Source organism: Diuraphis noxia, unplaced genomic scaffold (assembly GCF_037042655.1).
Source record: "Diuraphis noxia isolate RWA-SAM2 unplaced genomic scaffold, SU_Dnox_SAM2 contig0003, whole genome shotgun sequence".
Classification (NCBI taxonomy): Eukaryota; Metazoa; Arthropoda; class Insecta; order Hemiptera; family Aphididae; genus Diuraphis; species Diuraphis noxia.
Genome location: NW_028301713.1, coordinates 18894696 through 18917621, shown reverse-complemented (window position 1 = coordinate 18917621; position 22926 = coordinate 18894696). Strand labels below are relative to the sequence as shown.

At 35.5% G+C, this 22926-nt stretch overlaps 1 protein-coding gene and 1 pseudogene across 1 annotated transcript; both read left to right on the top strand.

Moving 5' to 3' along the window:
- Positions 1-1944: 1944 nt before the first annotated feature.
- LOC107172592 (uncharacterized) lies at positions 1945-8431 on the top strand. The gene has a single exon (XM_015522883.2). It carries the CDS (start codon positions 1945-1947, stop codon positions 7144-7146), a length of 5202 nt encoding a protein of 1733 aa, XP_015378369.2. The 3' UTR covers positions 7147-8431.
- Positions 8432-9404: 973 nt separating this feature from the next.
- On the top strand, positions 9405-15312 carry LOC149056928 (E3 SUMO-protein ligase ZBED1-like; annotated as a pseudogene).
- The last annotated feature ends 7614 nt before the right edge of the window (positions 15313-22926 follow it).

Sequence of the window (22926 nt, the reverse complement as noted above, 5' to 3'; positions counted from 1 at the left end):
TATACCGGTCTTTCGGTATTTACCGTTTGATCGGTATTTATCGAATATTCGGTATGTACCTACTAATTACTATTTACTACGATTTACCGAATTTACGGCTGTAGTATAACACTACGTTACCCGTATTTTGTAAACTTTACCGGATCGTTGGTGGGACACGCTACGCGGGATCGGCTTGTTTACACTTTAAAATGATCGGGAATTTCCCCAAAAACCTAGTCTGTTATCGCGACAACGCGCTTACGTTCTAGGAATAGAGCGAGTGAAGCGACCAACAACTCCACCACCCGCGAACCAGACCAGTCATTCTTGGTAATATTTATATAATATAATAATATGTTTATGGCCCGCCGTGACCGAGAGTGTTTTGGACGTTTTGGTTTTACTGTTTTAGTCATTTGACTTGACGTGTTATAATTATTAAGATTAAGTACCGTGGTACACTGTAATAATTAAATAAATAGTGTGCGTAAGTGCGTTTTAATCACTTTTTCACGTTGGTGATTGTCGTATGCTATATGCCATATGCGGTGTGGATACGTGGATTGACCGGATTCCAGACTCCAGTTTTTGTATAGTAAGAATGTAATTACTATTATGTGTGTAGCTCGTTTAATACTTTGCATTTGTTTTTAATTAATTTAATACAATGAACTGCATGTATTTTCTAATTTTATTTAAATTTGTTTATATGATAATATAGTCGATATAATACTGTTCGAAATTGCCGCCGTTTTTATCGCGACTTTGGCAACCGGTCCGCGAGACGGCGCATCGCGCGACCCGTGGACACCGGACTCCAGCCGTCGCCGCCGGCGACCTAGACCCTCTCTCTTTGCCGTACGCTCCACGCGAGCAGACCGTGTGTCCGTCACGTCGGCCGTTTTTTTTTGGTGCCGCTTAGCCACAATCTCGTGGTGCGGGTGTTACCGTCGCCTTTCTCGCACGAGTCGCTCGCCTCGTCGAATTCGCTGTCGCGTTACGTAGCGCATTTGTGTACTCGACGCCGTTGTTACCGTTTTCGACGTCGAGAAGTATAGCCGTGCGTTGTTTATCCGTCGCGCGACCATTGTTTGTGTCGCGTGCTCGTCGCCAGTGTCCGCGCATATTATTATTATTGTTTCAATCGCGCGAGCCGGCCGTAAGTGCATACGCGCACATTATATTAGCATTTAGCTCGTGTATTATTTGCCGCGAGTGGCCGCCGGTTTCGTGCATCAGTGTCGCGTATGTTAATATATCCGTAATTATTACGCAACATCGCCGTTGTCGCCGGTGCGTACAAGTTACGTAATCCGGTCTTGCGATTCGGCATTACCTCGTCATTGGTTGACGCCGCCCGGCTGTTGTTGCTGATCATCGCGGCCGTCACCCCCCGTTCACCTGCGTGCCATCGACGTCGTTCCAGCCGCAGCTGATAGCAGCCACCGTCGCCGCCGATACCGTTGCCCTGCCGCGGCGTATGTGCCGTCCGGTAATCAGGATTATTATCATTGTTGCTATTATTATTGTTTTGTATATTATTATTATTGTCTTGAGTCGCGCTCGGGAAGAGACGTCTTCACCGGCCGACGTATGCACTCTAGTCGTGCCGTTTAATATACTGTTACCTTATTATTCTTTATATATACACGTATTGTCATTTACACATTATTGGTCACCTATCCCGTCCAAATTTGAACACCATATTTTTTAAGTAGTCGTCCGGCCAAATGCTAGTAAATAGCCGGCGGCCCAAACATTTGGTAGCAGAGCGTGGTTTGTATATATATATATATTACTAATTGTGGTGTTCACGTTTGGATTGGGTTCGTGACAGTTTGGGTAGGACCATTGTCCCGGTTAGGTATTGTAAGTTAGTGCTGCTAAATCGAGTGTTCGCCCCGTGGGTTACGCGCGCGCACCTTTAGCTTGCGTCCGTCCGAGCTCGTAACTAGCCGTGCCATGGCTGCTCCGGAGGACATGGAGCGTGATAAGCGCGCGAGAGATAGGGCATTGGCCAAACGAGAATCGTACGTCGCTCGTATTAAGGCTATTCACGAGACGGCTCGATTGGCTTGTGATGATGCAACTATAGCGCCGCAGCTGCTTGCGGCTTTCGCCAGGCTGAATAATTTGGTAGACGGGTTCGAAATTGAGGAAGATGCGGTGTTCGACGCGTATTGTGCTCTCGGTATGTTGCACGAGTATACGAGTGACCGTGTCGTCGAAGTAAACATTTGGATAGATTATATCCGGTCTATCGTGTCTAAATATCAGGTTCAACCTGCGCCGCCGTTAGGATCCGCCGACGCAAGTGAACATCACGTTACACAAACCCGCGTTTTCCGCAGATTGCCTGAAATTCCGTTACCTCAATTCGACGGTGATATACACAAGTGGCCTGCATTCCGTGATCAGTTTCTCGCGATCGTGTCGCAATTTCCGGACATACCTGATATCGAGCGTTTTTATCATTTGCGCAGCTGCATTCACGGGAGCGCTGCCGACGTTATCCGTGGCATACTGGTTTCGGGTGCCACATTCGCCGTTGCCTGGGCCGCATTAGTATCGCGCTACGACAAGCCGCGTTTAGTCGCGGGATCGTTCGTCGACAAATTACTACAAGTGCCTGTGTCGTCCGTGGATAGTCTGTCGGACTTGAATAAATTTATGTCAGTGTTCGGTGAAGGTATCTCAGTTCTCACCGCGTTACAAGTCCCAGACTTAGGCGATTTTATTTTATTTTCATTGGCCTCACGGTGCCTATCGTCGTCGTGTCGCACGTTGTTCGAGTCGGAAACGACACGTGATTTCCCTACGGTGGACGACTTGTTTACGTTTATTAAAAACCGTATCGCTATTCTCGAACGCGTACAGGGCGTCGCCGGTAAACAGGCCGTACTCGCGCCTCGTCCTAAGGACCGACCGTCTGCGTCGTCAAAATGGTCGCGCAAAGTTGATCGACCATCGCCGACATCATTGGTCTCGGCTGTACAAGCACCGGCGCCGTCGCCGCACATATTGCTATGTCAATACTGTAATAATCCACACGCGCTCGACGTGTGCCGTAAATTTCGTTCCCTGTCCGCGGATGAACGCGCGAAGTGGGCGCGTGGTAAACGTATATGTTTTTCGTGTCTCAGTCCCGGTCATTGGGCACCTAGTTGTAAGACGCCCGCCAAATGTACAATTTGTCCACGTCATCATCACAGTTTGTTACCCTGTTTGTCACATTCAACGACTAAGGACGTCACGCCGGCTACGGAGGTGGAATCGCCTGCCGCTCCTACATCGTTATTATCCGGGCTTGGATCTCCATCCGTCGTGCTTGGCACGGCGTTGGTACATATACGCGATCGTTCTGGTAGCTTCCAAGTGGCCCGTGCGTTGATTGATTCGGCGTCACAAATAAATGCAATTTCACTGCCGTGCGCGAAGCGGCTAGGTCTCCGTTGGTCGACGTGGTCGGCTCCGGTGTCGGGTTTAGCCGGTGTGCCGGTAGTTACGGTGCAAGGTCGAGTTGACTGCCATGTTGTGCCACGCTACTCGTCCGATCCAATTTTAGCGTTCGAGTCATGGGTTCTACCGTCTATAACCGGTGACCTCCCGCGGCAGTCGTTGGAACCGTCCGTACGCGATAAGTTTTCGCACTTAGCGTTGGCAGACCCGAATTTCCATATCGCTGCGCCGGTTGACCTATTATTAGGCGCAGACCTGTTTTCATCCATTATCGACGGGCGTCAGGTTGTTGCAAATAAGTCGTTGCCGGCCGCGTTCAGTTCATGCTTCGGGTGGATCCTTATTGGTTCAGTGTCGCCGTCGGATGTATCGACCCCGCAAACAACCGCCGTGTCATTACTCACGTCCGTGGAACAATTAATCGACCGTTTTTGGCATGTCGAAGAGCCCGACTCATCCCCGTTGAAGTTTACTGACGCCGGCAAATGCGAAGTCGTATTCCGTGATAATTTTGTCCGTGACGAGTCCGGCCGTTTTTCGGTTCCGTTGCCGTTTCGTGTGCCATTCAATGATAAGTTATTTCCCGGGTCCCGGGCGGTCGCAATCAAACGGTTCGAGCATCTCGAGCGTAAGTTAAGCTCGAACGATCGACTGCGCACGAAGTATAACGATTTTATGTCGGAATATCTGTCACTAGGACACATGTCAGTGGCGTCCACTCATGGCCGTTATTTTATTCCACATCATGCCGTGTGTGGCGCCGATGAAAAATTCCGCGTAGTGTTCGACGCGTCCGCTTCGGTTGCTGATGGATCGTCACTAAATACATCGTTATTCCCGGGTCCGAAGTTACAACGGGACATCGTGGATGTGCTAACGTGTTTTCGTTTGTTCCGTCACGCGTTTACGACCGATATTTGTAAAATGTACAGACAGATTATGGTCCTTCCGCAATATCGTGCGTATCAACATATTCTGTGGCGACCGTCCCCGCATATGGAGCTCGTCGAGTACGAGTTGAATACCGTAACGTACGGCGTAAATTGTGCGCCGTTTCTCGCTCTACGCGTACTGCAAGAGGTCGCTGAAGTCGATTGTCGAAATTCTACCAGATCATGCGACGCGTTGCGTCATCAAACGTACGTCGACGACATTTGTTACGGTGCCGATACCGCGGTCGAGGCGCTTAGCGTTCAGGCGGAATTGATATCCGTCCTCGCTGGTGCGGGGTTCGAGTTGCGCAAGTGGTCCAGCAACACCGCCGCCGTCCTACACGCTGTTCCGGACGAGTTCCGGGTGGTAAAATCGACAACGTTTGCCGGTGATGAGGGCGCTGATACCAAGGTTCTCGGTTTGTCGTGGTATACAGACGGCGATTATTTCGGTTGTGAACCTCGCATAGATGACGCAATTGTATTTACCAAGCGCGGCATTTTGTCATTAACAGCACGTTTTTTCGACCCGTTAGGTTTGTTTGCGCCGTCCATCTTCCTTGCCAAGCATATTATGCAACGCACATGGCAGTCCGAGTGTACGTGGGACCAGCGTTTGCCTACCGATATCCGCGCAGATTGGTCGCAGTTCGTCGACGAACTACCCGCGTTAGCCAACGTGCGTGTTCCGCGCTATTTAAATACAACCGCCGGAGCTCAGTGTTCGTTGTATGGATTCTGCGACGCGTCGCAACGCGGCTATGCCGCGGTAGTGTTTTTGCGCACCCATGATGCCCCACGCGCATCGTCGGTCATGTTGGTCGGTTCCAAGACCAAATTGGCGCCGCTTAAACCGTTATCGATTCCGAGGCTCGAGCTGAATGCCGCCGTATTATTATCGCGCTGGATGAGCCGAATATTTTTATTATTAAATACGCGCATCGACATCATTGACATGTGTGCCTGGACGGATTCGTCGATTGTATTGTCATGGTTAACAGTGCCCCACGACACGTTCAAGCAATATGTGTCGAACCGTGTTCACCAGGTACAAACGTTGTTACCAAGTTGTCAATGGCGTCACGTCAGCTCGGAGATGAACCCAGCTGATTGTGCGTCCCGTGGGTTGATGCCGTCTGAGTTGCCGCACCACAAGTTATATTGGCAAGGGCCCGACTTTCTCCGAGACCCTCCACATGAATGGGGGAGCGACATCGCGCGTTTGTCCGTTGCGGAATTGCCTGAAGTAAAATCCATGGCCCCCGCAGTTTGTCTTGCCGCACCTACAGTCGAATGGTTCACGCGTTTCTCGTCGTACGACGAACTTATACGTGTGGTCGCGCGTGTGCGCCGTTTTATCGATATTTGTCGCCGACGTCCCGTCGAGAGATCGACTGCGCTTACTCGAGTGGAGCTCAACGGTGCAACTCGTGCGGTAATCGCTGCGTCTCAACGTGTCACATTTCCGACATTAGTCAGCGATTTGCAGAAATTACGTCGCTTAGCTTCCAAGCCGTTGGCACGGCTGTGTCCGTTCGTCGACTCCGAAGGTATAATCCGCGTCGGTGGACGCCTACGTCATTCAGAGTTGCCGTACGATTGTCGACATCCAATTTTGTTAGCTAAAGGCTCGTACCTCGCGCTGTTAGTGTGTCGCCACTGGCACAAAGTCACTGGTCATTCGGGACCACGTGTAATGACTTCATTGATACACCGGCAATATTGGATTGTGTCGCTGCGTTCCGTTATCCATTCCGTCGTTAGTCAATGCACACGTTGCGTGCGCCTCCGTGCGTCTATCCCCACGCCGGTCATGGCGGATTTACCAGAAGCACGGGTGTCGCAATGTCGTCCGTTTTCCAGTGTCGGCGTTGATTATGCCGGGCCTATAGCTATGCGCGAAAATAAACTACGAAAATCTAGGACGTACAAGGCATATATAGCAGTATTCGTATGTATGAGCGTCAAAGCCGTCCACTTAGAACTCGTATCGGATTTGTCCACTTCGGCCTTTCTCGCCGCCTTTGACCGTTTCGTCGCTCGACGCGGCCTGCCTACGACGGTCTATTCCGACTGTGGGACAAATTTTGTTGGTGCCGACAGACAATTGCGTCAGCTGATTAATGGCCCCGCCGCACAATCAATAATCACGTCGGGGAAGTCCTATTGCGATTGGAAGTTTAATCCCCCCAGTGCACCGCACTTTGGAGGGTTGTGGGAGGCCGCAGTACGCTCAGCTAAACGTCTGCTCGTTCGGATTATGGGTGTCCATACGTTCACTTATGAAGAATTCACCACAGTATTATGTCGAGTTGAAGCTGTGCTGAACTCACGTCCCATCACTCCAGTGTCGACCGACCCCCACGACCTCGACTGCCTAACGCCGGGCCATTTTTTGATAGGCCAGCCGCTGTTAGCGCTCCCGCCGCGTACTACTGAGTGTCCGGACCGCCCGCTCACGGACCGTTGGAAGCTGCTGGACCATTGCCACCAACACTTCTGGCGCCGTTGGTCTACCGAGTACCTGCACACGCTGCAAGAGCGAAGCAAATGGGCTCACGGTCAACCCAATATTGAAGCCGGCCAGATGGTCACCATCCGGGATAACCTAGCCCCTCCCTTGGAATGGCGACTTGGACGAATACTCGAGGTATTGCCGGGTAAGGATGGCGTGGTAAGGGTCGCGCGCGTTTTAACCTCGCGCGGTGTTGTCATTCGTCCTGCAGCTAAGCTCGTTTTATTACCTGGTAATGGTACAGGTCCCCGTGATTGATTAGGCTTATTTGCAATATTGCCTACTATTAAATTATTTTATATTCGTTTATTTGCAATTATTATTTTTTATTATGTTAAATTCTTATTCGCTTTACCTATTGGTTTGCGGTATTCCTTTTATTATACTATGTTATGTTGCAATTTGTGCAATTATTATTATTATTATGTACCTTGTATAATTATTATCATGTTACTGTGTCCCTTTTCACATTTTGGTACAATTACTATTTGTTATAATATATTTAATTTGTTTATGTTTTATTTACATTTATATTTTTTTGTTATTTTTCGGCCTTTCAATTTATATAAAATAGGTATTAGTGTCGGCGGCTTTCAAAGCAGATGTGATGCTGCGCCTCCCATGGGGGAGTATGTTCGAAATTGCCGCCGTTTTTATCGCGACTTTGGCAACCGGTCCGCGAGACGGCGCATCGCGCGACCCGTGGACACCGGACTCCAGCCGTCGCCGCCGGCGACCTAGACCCTCTCTCTTTGCCGTACGCTCCACGCGAGCAGACCGTGTGTCCGTCACGTCGGCCGTTTTTTTTTGGTGCCGCTTAGCCACAATCTCGTGGTGCGGGTGTTACCGTCGCCTTTCTCGCACGAGTCGCTCGCCTCGTCGAATTCGCTGTCGCGTTACGTAGCGCATTTGTGTACTCGACGCCGTTGTTACCGTTTTCGACGTCGAGAAGTATAGCCGTGCGTTGTTTATCCGTCGCGCGACCATTGTTTGTGTCGCGTGCTCGTCGCCAGTGTCCGCGCATATTATTATTATTGTTTCAATCGCGCGAGCCGGCCGTAAGTGCATACGCGCACATTATATTAGCATTTAGCTCGTGTATTATTTGCCGCGAGTGGCCGCCGGTTTCGTGCATCAGTGTCGCGTATGTTAATATATCCGTAATTATTACGCAACATCGCCGTTGTCGCCGGTGCGTACAAGTTACGTAATCCGGTCTTGCGATTCGGCATTACCTCGTCATTGGTTGACGCCGCCCGGCTGTTGTTGCTGATCATCGCGGCCGTCACCCCCCGTTCACCTGCGTGCCATCGACGTCGTTCCAGCCGCAGCTGATAGCAGCCACCGTCGCCGCCGATACCGTTGCCCTGCCGCGGCGTATGTGCCGTCCGGTAATCAGGATTATTATCATTGTTGCTATTATTATTGTTTTGTATATTATTATTATTGTCTTGAGTCGCGCTCGGGAAGAGACGTCTTCACCGGCCGACGTATGCACTCTAGTCGTGCCGTTTAATATACTGTTACCTTATTATTCTTTATATATACACGTATTGTCATTTACACATTATTGGTCACCTATCCCGTCCAAATTTGAACACCATATTTTTTAAGTAGTCGTCCGGCCAAATGCTAGTAAATAGCCGGCGGCCCAAACAAATACTGTAGCAAAATGAGGACCAAATCAAAAATTTGGAACTACTTTGAAAAGTATCCTAATGAAGGCCTTTGCTTAGAATGTGGCGAGAAAAAAAATAGTAAAGGTGGAAATACAAGCAATTTAAAGTCTCATTTGCGTTACAGACATCCAAATTTATACTTGGAATACATACAAATTGATGGGTAAGTGTTATTTTTTTTTTTTAATGATTGTGAATGTATAATGTTAAATAAATTGAAATTTTGTAATTAGTAATTAATTGGTACTTTGTTTTTAAAGAAATAGTACTATAACATCAACTGCAAACACTGAAGAAGTTTTGCCAGTTTTGGATGAATGTGTTGATGATCCTTCAACTTTGAGTAAAATAAATTGTGATACACCAAATAATGAAGGTAGGTAATATTATGTTACTACTTATTAGTAATCAGCAAGGATGGAGATTTAAATTTAATTATTTTTGTCTTGTAAAAGTCAAGAACAAAATTATTGCATGATAATATTAAAAGATTTTATCAAATTACAACTCCATACTACCTAGGTCGTTAAAACCTTTCAAAACGCCATAAATCATAAAATCATTAGGAATCATAAAACTTATTTTGGCATTAGGTATAAGAACAAATATAATATTTAATATATTATTTAATGGCTATAATTTTATAATAATTAATATTTTAATAATAATTCTTCATTTTCAATATAATATTCTTTAAATATTTAATAAATAATTTTGAATTTTGCAGAAACTAACTTAAAAAGAAAAATTGGAACTTTGAAACAAAGCAAATTAAAAGTAATTTCTCCTTTACACAAGAAAACAATTGAAAAATATAAACATGCCATAGGTATTTGGATGTGCACTGATATGCAGCCTTATAATTCAGTGGAAAAAAAAGGATTCAAACATTTATTATCAGTCTTATGTCCAAACTTTGAATTACCCAGCAGGAAATACTTTTCTGACCATAAGATTCCTCAAATGTATGAAATTGTAAGAAACGGTATAAAAGAAAAATTAAAACAAGTGTCATACATTTCACTGACAACGGATTGCTGGACATCAGTAAATGGATATCCGTTCATAGGATTAACAGCTCATACTATTAATAACGAATAGAAAATTGAAAGTTTTTGTTTGGCATGTACCTCTTTGAATGTTGATCACAACAGTGTTCACATTAAAAATAAGATAAAAGAAATTTTGATTGACTGGGAAATTGATGAATCTAAAATTGCAGGGATAACAACAGATTGTGGAAGTAACATTTTAAAAGCCGTGGATAGTTTATCGTTTAACCACGTACCTTGTTTTGGGCATGTCTTAAATACGGGGGTAACCAATGCATTTGCTTTACCACCTGTTAAGTTTTGCTCAGATAATGCAGTAAAAGTGCGATAAGTTTTTCATTACAGTCCCAAAATGAAACGTTCTTTGTTAAATGCCCAGATTAATTTAAATCTTCCACCTTTAGTAGCTCCATCTTCATCTGACACTCATTGGTGGTCTTTACTGCCATGTTTAAACTTTATAAAAACACAGCATGAAGCATTGCGTACAATACTAACAACTCCTAAACACCAAAAGATTTTACCTACCTTTAACCACTTACAATTAATTGAACGTTTGTTATGTATTTTGAATCCATTAAGAGGACGCTATACCGAAAGTGAAACGTATGCAACGCTCAAGAGATGGCGTTCTGCGCCATATCGCCGCCGTCTCGGCAGTCCGTAGTCACGCCCATTATCTACGTGACGAGGTTTGCGCGTCTTAGTCGCGGGAGAGGTACATTATTATCACACAGACGGTTGTAGAGAACGTTTAGCTTCAACGTAATACCCATGTACTTAAAAATTCTGTAGTAGTCTTTACTAGCAGGCGGCGCGCTCGCTCCTACCGCAAGTCACACACCATTTCTCAAATAAAGCTCCTGTTTACTTAAATAATATTTTCATTACATAAAGCATAATATAATCTGTTATACAACGTAGCTTGAATTATATTTATAACCTAATTACTTTTTAAAATACATGTAAAATAATACATTTATTATGATTAAATACATTTTGTAATAAATGTGTTGCGTTTTTTACGTTATTAACTTATAGGTGACCAGAAATACTTTTCGTAAAATAATGTTTTATTCTTTTTCGACATATATATCAAAAAAATTATCTTGGTGTGCGCATATAGCGTTAAACATTATAAATATGTTTGTGATTATTTCCCTAATATACATTTAATATCCACGGGTGCCCTCCAACCAATTTTTTAATTAATATCGTTTAATTAAATACATACAGAAACAATTAAACAGAAAAATACTAATACGTTACCCGTGCATGTGAAACTTAAAATAATATATATAAATATTGTATTATTTTGTATTACGTTTATAAAGTTCCAAACCCTGGTTATAATTTAAAAAGAAGTACCATATGAGGCGTGTAGATTTTTAACTTAATTTATAGTATTGAAACTAATAATATGAAATAGGTACATATACCTAAGTAATAAAACACATATAAATACCTATATAGTGTAGTATAATAATTACAATAATAAAAATGAGAACGTATACATTGATAGTAATAATTTTAACAAAAATATTTATAATTTGTTTTTTTTTTTTTTTCATTGCATTTAAAATATGCACTGGATCTCTTATATCAGAGATACACAATCGCTTTCCGAAAAGTGGATCTATTATTTCGGGTAGTAAACACTCTAAATAAAATCTGTAAAAATATAATACAATTTAATTCGGGAGCGACGTTTATTATTTTCTGAACCTTCGTTATTGGCGTGTCACGTAAATATACAAGTAAATGCAGTCGTAATATTTGCGGATACCCATCCGATTTGTATTTATTGCATTATTAGATAATAACTTCATAAAAAATATAAATTTTACCTAATTTTTAACAATAACCTTTACTAATATTACCTAAATATCTAAATATAAGATTTTTAGTGTAGATACCTAAATACATCACATTATTGCGTATATTTTACGTTATAATTTTTGGTTTGTACCTACTACCACGTATACTTTTTTATGACAATTTTTAAGTATTTTATAAATATGATACAGTTACAGTTTTACGTACAATCAGTTTTCGACAAAATCGATTTTGATTTTCGATGTAACTTTAAAACGAACGACCATTGATACATGAAATTTTCACTGAATGTTTATATAAGTACCTATATTCTATCCACCATGAAATTTTTAAAAATTTTGATTTAAGTTTAACTATTCATAGGTTAGGTTAATTTTAATTATGCAATTTTCGATCATGATTAGTTTTTTTTAAAATAATATCGATAACATTTTTATTTTGTGGGTAGAAAATATTGAAGATTTAATACAAGACTCTTAACATATTGCAGTTGAAAAATAAAATAAATTCATATTCACAATTTTTTTTTATAAGCATTCAAATTTTGAATTTTGACAAAAAACGTAATAACCCCAAAAATTCACAAATTGTTTTAAGCTAGAAATTCATAAAATTTTTTTTTTTAAATCTAAGATTTGAAAATTTAATACATGATGTTTTGCTTCAAATAGCTATAGAGAAAATTTGAAGCGTCATTATAGGAAAAATGATTTGAGCGTTAGAGTTTTAAATTTTTATGAAATCGCGTAATGATAACGATTTATCCTCAAACCAGGTATATGTATATCTATGATAATATAAGTTATTATGAATTATGATAACTACATGCAATGTTTTTGGAAAAATTGATTAACCATGCCTTATGCAAAATGCGTCCTAATTGAAAAATAAAATATTTGTTTCAAAATAGAATATATATGACAATATTTAAATATAATATATCCTAGACTGACAAATCATCTTCGTTCAGAATCGTTTTTCGTATACAATGATACCTATCATTGCATTCAAATTTAATCCCATCCATTACAGTAACCTACTGTACATCATAGCGACATCCACGACTTTTTTTATTTTACATTATAAAAAAAGAAATACAAAATTTATCAATGACAATAATCCATTTTGGTCGCCTATGTAAAATAAATATTTACAAATTTAGTTTAATAATTCAAATGAGTATATTGTATATATATATTTCAAGTATAAATCGTTCGGACAAGGTAAATCGCATACTACATTAGCAAATAATAATTTAGAATTATGTTATATTAATATAATATATAATTATATAAATGCAATATAGTATACTCAATAGTAGCAGATTCTGGTGATCCAATATTAGTTATATTTATTATTGTTTCATCAATATAAATGGTAGGAACACCATTAGGAAATTCACTAAACAAAAAAAAAATGTATTTCATGAGTTTTTTTATAATACTACAAAAGATAATAACTTGTTATTTATAAATTAGTTTAATCAAGTATAAATGAATAAATGATTATAATTTTAAAATATGAAATAAGTAATCAACATTGGTATAGATACTTACGGAATGTTGATCTCATTCGCAATATTGTTGTTTTTAGCTCTTAAACATTTCATGCGTAAACGGTTTTGAAGTTTACTAATTGGTTTCTTTGCAACCAGTTGTTTAACATACATTTTTTTTAAATTATTTGAATAAAAATAATAAAAAAATAAAAAAAAAATATCCAAACACAAAACGCCAAATAAAATAAAACAAAATAACGTAGGTACTAACTACTAAGGTCTAAAGTAGTAACTAGTAAATACTATTTAAATATAATTTTCTTGTCTTATAGCTTATAGGTCTGAATTCATTTATACTCGTAAGACAAATGAAGCTAGAAATTTATAAGACTAGTCTCTACGAGAATACGATAATCAATCGATCGATAATCGAATGTAATTCGGTTTAATAATTCTAAATTAAGCCTTTTTAATGAGAATAATATACAAATATGTTATTTATAACTACGCCACTGTATAGAGTATACATAATAAAATTATTTGTAAAAGAAATAATCATAATATAATATTATAAATTATCTCTTGATTTAAATATATTATATCATTATAATCTATAAACTTTATTAGACTATAATAACGAGTTATTCGTTCCTACGAACCATACATTGTTGATGGAATTATTATAATTAGCCCGCCCGCCCGCCGTACAAAATTAAACTTATTTTGTCGTCTTTCCGAAAACATAGATAACATTGTGCATGAACATCGGACACAATTATTATGCAGTAGTTCGCGCGCAAACAATACATTCAGCTGCCTGCCTTGCAATAGTGGTGGTGGAGTGAAGAGTCTACTACTCTAGTAGTACCCGTAACTGTCGTTCACATACTAGAGCAGCACTTATTTACGCTGTATACGTGGTGTACATTTTTCAATTTCAAAAAACATGTTTATCGCCAAACTGTATTTCTCTTTACCTATTTATTGTAGACTTAAAATTAACGTATCATTAAAAAGAGGAGAACTTTATCTATTATCTCTCGTCGGTATTTTTCAATAACTTTAATACAACGTCCACAATTGATGATAAAGTTTTTGACTTTTTTTGTTTTTTAACGGCCAATTTTCAGGATAAAAAATTGAGATAAAGAAAAAATCCGACGAGAGATAATAGATAAAGTTCTCCTCTTTTTAATGACATATTAATTTTAAGTCTACAACAAATAGGTGAAGAGAAAAATAGTTTGGCGAAGAGCATGTTTTAGTAACAATTTTCGGGTGTATAGCATCCTCTTAAAACAACTGGGTGAAGCTATGGCTTCAGAAAAAAATGTAACAATATCTTCATTATGGCCCATATATCAGCAGTTAAAATTACAATTTTGTAAGCAGATAAATAAAAGTCATTCACAAAGTATATCTATTAATGAAGAAGCTGAAAATAATTCAGCCCCCTTGTTTCCTGACACGCAAGAAAGTATACTTGATAGTTAACCTACAGTAGAAGAAACTTCAGACTTCTTTTCTCAGATAAATGATGATTCTATAGAAGATTGTGAAGAGCAAATTTTAAGTCAAACATTAATTCAAGCATTAGACCATGTTGAACAATTGGTATCTGATGCTATAATTGGAAAACTTTCTAACCGTTTCAACGAAAATATTAGAACCAAACAATTAATACAACTAACATCATTTTTGGATCCTCGCTATAAATCTTGTTTAATTGGTTATGAGTTCTATATGGTTAAGAAACGACTTGTCGCAGAAATGGAACTTAATTGTATGAAAGCTGTCGACCCAAGTTCATCACCACCATAAAAAAAAAAGTTATTCTGGTAATTTTAATAGTTTGTTTATGTAATAAAAAATAATAATTACTTCTTTATCATTCATAGGTATAGCTTCATTTTTGAGTACAAGTTTACCCTCTAATTCTGCTTCAAATTATGAAAATATTTTTGAAACTGAGATTGAAAAATACAACCAAATTCCCAAGGTAGATTTGGATACAGATCCTCTAAACTGGTGGAAAATATTCAATTCAGAGTTTCCAAACATATCTCGGTTAGCAAAAAAGTATCTATGCATCCAAGGTACTAGTGTACCATGTGAAAGGATGTTTAGCTATGGAGGAAATGTTATTACAAACAAACGGTCTTTGCTGTCTGAAGCCCATGCTGAACAATTAATATTTTTAGCAAAAAATTCCCATTTTTTGGTAAATTAAACGACTTCCTCTTAATAACATTTAATTGATATCATTTATATTTTAATGTTATTTTAATTGTACTCTATTACAATAATGTAAGATGTGGCAGAAGAAAATTTAAACTATGTAATAAGGTAGTAGGTACATGCTAAGGATTATGATTTACCTACTTACTAGGTAGTTGAACTTAAATCGAAATGTTTTTTTATATTTGTTAAGATAATATAAATATTGTATTAGTTAGCATATTTAATTAATTTCAATTGTAGGTAATTATAACTGTAAAGAATACATTTTTACTGTTGAAATATGAATTAATAATCAGATAAGTAATTTATGTCTACAGTTTAACTACCATGATTCTGTTTAATAAACATTTAAAATAAATACATAATATACCTATTAACTAATTTAATTAATTATACTTATCTAATAAAAATAAAATCAATAAGGCCAATTAATTCTTGCATTTTTATTATTTATTGTAAATTGGTTTTTACAAATTATAAATGTATATTTTATAGATTTTTAAATATATTCATTATTTTATTTATTTTACTTAAATATAAGTTTGTATACATTAAAATTTAATATTGGTAAAAAAACTTATAAAATATATAACAAAAACTACTCAATTGATGATCATAATGAAATTGTATTTGCTTTGATGTATTCATATAGACGGTATGTAAGGTGTTAAAAAATAAAGCTACACCATAAGCTCCAGCAACCATTTTACCAACAGAAGTAACACTCTCTACATATTAGAAGCTTTACCAAATCTATAATATAAACAATGATATTAAATTTATATCATTTTGGTATACAAAAACTTATTTAAAAAAAACTTTTTTTCACACTAACTTTGCTTTCATTTGTTTTACATCATACTGATATTTATATTTTATATTTTTATTTATATTTATATGTTTGTTATTATATCTAAAATATGTTGTCAGGTTATAATATAAATCACAGCAGACACAATTGGACCTATGTTTTTTTATTATTTATAATACCTACCTATTTAGTATATTATAAATATTTATGAAATTCAGAAATTGTATACAAAATTATATTATTAATTATCAAGTTGATTTATATTTTATTTTTAAAATGAAGGAAAAAGAAATAAGTGAATAATTGTATACCTAGGTAATATAAAGTTATTTTGTATAAGGGAGGTTCACACTACACCCGGTCCGTGTCACCGTGTTGTGTAAAATAATCACGGTCACCACAGTTACCAAACGATACCGCATAGTTGAATATATTCAAGCGACCGGTATTTACAGTGCAAGCGGTATATACCGAACGACCGGTATTTACAGTGCAAGCGGTATATACCGAACGACCGGTATTTACCGTGCAAGCGGTATATACCGAACAGCGGTATTTATAGATACATACTGACATACCGGTGTACCGTTTAAAACCGGTATGTAATCACATACCGAATACCGGTGGGCAAATTTCACATACCGCCAACTCTAAAAATTACTGATAATATGCAACAACGTTTGCATAAGTATAATGACTCGATAATGACTAAAATATTTTATACTTTAATTTTTTTCTAAAGTGATTAATAACTACAGAAATTCGATTGGTTACTTTTATTACCTACATGGCCAATCTGTAAATCTTATATTGAGAAAATTTATATGGTAAAAAAATTGATTCAAGTCAAATGGTTGATTTTTACAATTTTTTAAATATCAATATTCTTGTTAAGTAAATTACGATCTAGTTTATGATAAGTATGAAACATTATAATTAAAAAAAAAAATCAAAATTGTCAGTATTTAAAAATGTTATTTTTTTTAATATTGATTAGAACAAAATTATTTCATTTATCAGATCCCCGTGAGGCATCCTGTAGATACAGTATTAGGATAGGTATTTTAAAAACGTCAGCTGTTGAATGGTTGACTTCTGAATTACCTAACCTATAATTCTCACTTTTTACTTCAATACTTAAATAAAATTGCATACAAATCATAATATGTTGCTTGAAATGTTTATCTACGGACACATCTAATAATTAACTTTCTTGTTTCTTCATACTCTCTGTTAGTCTATGTATTGTGATAATATATAAAATATATTATCATTGTTATGTCTAACAATTTTAAATCCATAGTTATAAGATATATACTTTTGAAAATGATTAGCATCATATTATCTCGTATTAATAAAAGTAATATTGTTATATTATTCGAGATCTTGTTTATAACTATTACTAGGTATTGTAGTTATTGTACACACCCAGATATTGTTGTGACTTTTTTAAAACAGTAGTATTTATTTATTTGTTTGTTTAAACTGCACCATACTATTTAATAAAATAAAAAATGATAACTTTAACCAGTAAAAGGTTATAAAACATCTGCAACAATCGAAATACTTTTCCCCAAAATATCTAAATATCTAAATAGAGTCATTACATTAATCATAGTACGCTGGTAATCTATTTATGAAAAATATTATGTATCTTCATAGTTAGAAATTAATTGAATGTTATCATTTATAGTCCTGAACCGTACGTATTTTTTTTTTATCTAAAGAAAGAACTTGGTTATGTTTTTTAAATGAAATTTATCATTAGCAATATTATATTTTGACAGGACCGTGGACGTGTCAACGATAATATAATCTGTTTTGAGCAGGTCCGGCTCAAGGGGTAGGCGGTATAGGCCCACGCCTAGGGTGGCATTTTTTAGGGGCAGCATTTAACATTTTTGTAGTCAAGTTCTAATGAAATGTTTACATTTTTATTAATTTTAGATTCAGAGCGGAGCGATGAATGTATTGACTTTACCACGATGTGTGTTTTTATTTTCTTGTGTCTCATTACGTTTTGGGGCATTAAAAATGCTTCGATTGTCGACTTCAGTATTGATTAATCTAATTAATTGTTAATTTTATGTAAATAAATAAAATTAACTCAAAATTAAGACTTTTTCAGTATTGTCTATGTAAAAAAAAAATTGATGTAGTATTTACATGTAAGTGGCGACAAAACTCAAGTTTGCCTAGGTGAGTTTAAGCACTTGAGCCGGGCCTGGTTTTGAGACAGTAAAACTAATTGTATTTGTCACATTGTTATTTAATAAAAAATAAATAGAGTTAGATAGGTAACGAAAAAAATTAACAATATGTATAAAAGAAACTATGCACCTTCATTACAAATTAATAAAATTGAAAAAATATTTTTTTTAAGCATTAAAAAAAAATAAAAAAAATGAGAATTCAAAATTCGTTTAGTTATAGTCCAGCGGTTCCCAACCGGGGGTACTCGCGATGATCTTAAGGGGTACGTGAAAAAAAATTGAGTAATGGCGGAAAAATATTGAATTTGGTTAATTTAAAACTATTCGTTTCAGAAATATGCAATATACGTTATTACAGATGAAAACTTGTGTCACACAAAGAAAAACAATTTTTTCTTATCTTATAGATGTGGATTACAGAGTATAGAATACTACATAGTACATAGAATACTATTTTATTATATAATATAGATTATATATTTATTTAATATTATTACATAGTAGGTTGCGGGGTTGGTGTGTATTGAACTTCGTCCGGTTTATATTGTTATCGCATATTCGTACACATGGGTAAAACTTAATTTTATATTGGAATCAGTATGTCGATTGCTTTCAAACTTTGATTATTTTATGAAAACTTTTCTTATTTATATTTTGTAATTCGTTATTTTTCATTGTTTTCTAATTGTTTTCGATGGTTGCTTAATATTCTGTAATTTAATTTAAATAAGCACATTGTGATAAATATGGATCAATGGTTAAAAACTGAAGCAATAAAAAAACTAGACCAAGTTGGAGAAAATATTCATTTTACAAGTACTTCTCAAGACTTAACTAAAAATTTGGTATAACATACAGAAAATGCACAGTCTTCAGTTCTTCAAAAAGAGAAGATACACTGATGAATATGTAAAATATGGACTTTCATATGTAGGAGATTTTGACTATCCTAAACCTAAGTGTATTGTGTGTGGTGAAGGGCGATTGTAAACTCTCCCGATGGTAAACTCTACCAATGGTAAACTCTCCCGGGTCTACTCCAGTACTACCTGACGGAAACGTGTAAACTTTCCCGGGTTTATTCCTGTATTACCTAACGGAAGTATGTAAACTCTCCAGGGTCTATTCCTGTACAACCTGATGGAAACATGTAAACTCTCCTGGGTCTAGTAAAAATCATAAAATTAATTTAATATAAATTAATATCTTTAGCTGCTATGAGCTATAATATTATAGTAAAAATACAATAAAAAATAAAATTTCAAAAAATTTAATATACGTTTAACGCTTAAGGTTCTTTTAAAAATAGTCAATTATAATAATAATATAAGTTACAAATACAAAATATACGTAAAAATGTTAAAATTATTGTTTTTGATAATAAGAGCATACAGATTAAAAAAAAAGTTAGGGAATCTATTTTTTTCTAAAAAAATGTGTTAACATTTAAAACAACTCGGGAGAGTTTACATACTTCCTAAAGTTAACCCTGGAGAATTTACACATTTACTTCAGGTTAACATAATATATTATATTAAACCGGGAGAGTTTACCATCGGGAAAGTTTACTATTTTTAAAAAACGGGAGAGTTTACCATAAAATCCGGAGAGTTTACCACCACCCGTGGTGAAGTATTGTCGAATAGCTGCATGAAACCTTCTCTGCTTTTAAGACATTTAGAAACAAAATATGCAGATTATAAAAATAAAGAGTGTGATTTTTTTAAACGTTTAGCTAGAAACAATGAGAATACTTCAATTTTGACGTCATACATAAAGCCAGCTAATAAAGATGACCAAAACGCGATTAAAGCTAGTTATCGAATAAGTTATCGTATTGCAAAATGTGATAAGAATCATACAATAGCTGAAAATTTGATTTCTCCTTGTATAAAATATACCGTTCAGTGTAAGAATGTAAAAAAGATAAACAGTATTCCTCTTTAAAATAATACAATTTCTCGTCGAATTCAAGATATGTCTGATTTATATATATATAATATTAATTTATATTTATATATGGAATTGACAGTAATAGATAGAATTAAAAACAGTAAAATTTTCGCTATTCAAGTTGATGTTACCAATTTCGCAGTTTTACATGTTATTGCAAGGTATTTAAATAATAACGAAGTCGAAGAAAATGTTTTGCTTTGTCATTTATTGTCTGAACGCACAACTAGTGAAGATACATTCAATCCTATTGATTGTCATTTCAAAAAAAATTTGTATTAATTGGTCCAATTCCTAATATAAACTGAAGTCATTGTTGTATTCATCGACAGAGTTTAGCATCTAAAAACCTTCCAGGGGAACTAAAACTCGTACTTGTAGAAGCTGTTAAATTAGTTAATTTTATAAAAGCAAGGTCTACAAATTCGAGAATATTTAAAGCTTCATGCGAAGACATGATCCTCATTCAAGTTTTTTTTTTCACTCAGAAGTTAGGTGGCTATCCCGATGCAAGGTACTTGCACGTTTATTCTAACTAAGACATGAAGTCCAAATATTTTTTGAAGATAATTTTTTTCAATTATCTCCAAGATTACATGACTTAAATTGGCTTCAGTCGCTTCCGTATTTATCTGATTTTTTTACAAATAAACAATTTAAATTTGGTACTTCAAAAAAATTCAATAACGATTTTCAGTGTTTCGGATAAAATTCAATCGATGGTTAAAAATATAGATTTTTGTAGGGTATGTATTGAAAATGACCAACCTGAGATATTTGAAACGTTACAAAATTTTCTGTCTGAAACTAACTTAGTTATGTCTCAGGAAATTAAGAAAAACATAATTGAACATCTGGAAGGGTTAAAATTATCATTCAAAAAATACTTTTCCAAACCTGAAAAAGAAAACCATTGGATTTAAAATCCTTTTAATGAAGAATTCTTTCAAAAGCTACATCTTTATCGATCGTAAAAAAAGAAAACTTGATAGAACTTGCATGTGACATAACTTTAAAAAGTGAATTTAAAAGAAAACAACTTATTAATTTTTGGGTAGATATTAGAAACGAATATGAGCGACTCTCTAACAATAAGGCAATTGAGATCCTATTGCCATTTACTAGTACGGAGTTGGTCGAAAGAGCGTTTTCTTCATATAACTTATTAAAAATAAGTATAGAATTAAACTAAACGCAGCTCCAGATTTAAGATTATATCTCGAATCATTTGAACTTGATATTAAAAAACTATGTAATTTGAGACAAGGTCAAGGTCTCAAGGATCTCACTAATTATTTCCATTTAAATTTTTTGTTTATTAAATAAGTAAAATAAGTGATTTTTTTATGCGTCTTGTTACTCAATATAAAAATAACTTATACATTATTACATTATATTATATTATTGTTATTTTTAATTAAATGTTTTAAGAGTAGTTATGTGAAAAATTTTTAAAAATATAAAGAGGGGTACAATCTAGAAAAATATTAAGCTTTTCAACGACTAATTTTTCAACATTCACCAATTTATTAGGTGTATGTTAACATTCACCTGGTGACTGTCAGCATTCACCAATTGCGGACATTCACAGTAACATCCGTGACAACTAGCTATGATAGGAAATGCGCGTGCGTGAGAAATGCTTTTGATTACAAAATAAAAAAAAATTATAAAAATTATAAATAAAGATTAACTAATTAATGAAATAATTTGTCAGTGAAAGTTGTATTGAACAGTAGAAAAAATATTTGATAGAACAATAATAATAAAATGACCGAAAGTCGATACCTAGAATTTTTTAGTTTTGTGAAGGGAAAACTTATTCCATAGTTACTAACTTAGTAATTGTGTGAATTTGTTCCTTCCTAACCAGGAACAAGCCACAAGCGCACAAATAAATTGAAAGACTCTTTTCACAAATCAACAAGTATTGAAATTATGAAATAATATACAACTAGAAATTTCTTCATTGAAATATTAAATGCGACATACATTATTATTGTGATTTGAAAGTATTGTCACTATTAAATTACTGAATTCTATGCATATAATATTAAAAAGATTATAGAGAAAAAAATTATTTTAAAACGATTAGTCAGATTATAGAGTTTAGAACCAAACTAATTCATATTATTTTTGGTATATAAAAAGTCACAAAATTAAAAGTTTATTAATTATGTATATTACTAAAGCAGCCTGTGTACCTCGATACGTTATATATAAGTATACTTATAATAATATAATACCTACTCTAGCAAAATTATTATTATTTTAATTCGAAGTCTATTAAAATCGGCGGTACTTATCTTTGTAATTGTAATTATAATATATTGTAACCATGATTTTGTTATAATAATTAACTAATTAGTTAATTTTATTATACGTATTATTATATATAAAGTTAAATTATCCAACACAAATTGTTGGAATCTCTATAGAAATATGAACACAATATTGCTTTAACAACATTAAATAATTATTGTATGATCAATATTATTATATTATTGAATAGCTGTTAGAAATTCAATGTTTAATTTCCAATCAGTAGAAATATACATACAATATCGATATAATAACATTGAATTGTTCTTGTATTTCCAACATTATGATAATATTGAATAGTCATTAAACATTTAATAATTAAATTCCAATGAAAATAAATGTCTACGCAATATTGTTTAAAGAACATTGGACTTATATTACATATTAAACAAAGTATACCTAAATATTGAATACATCATTTCAATTCAACATT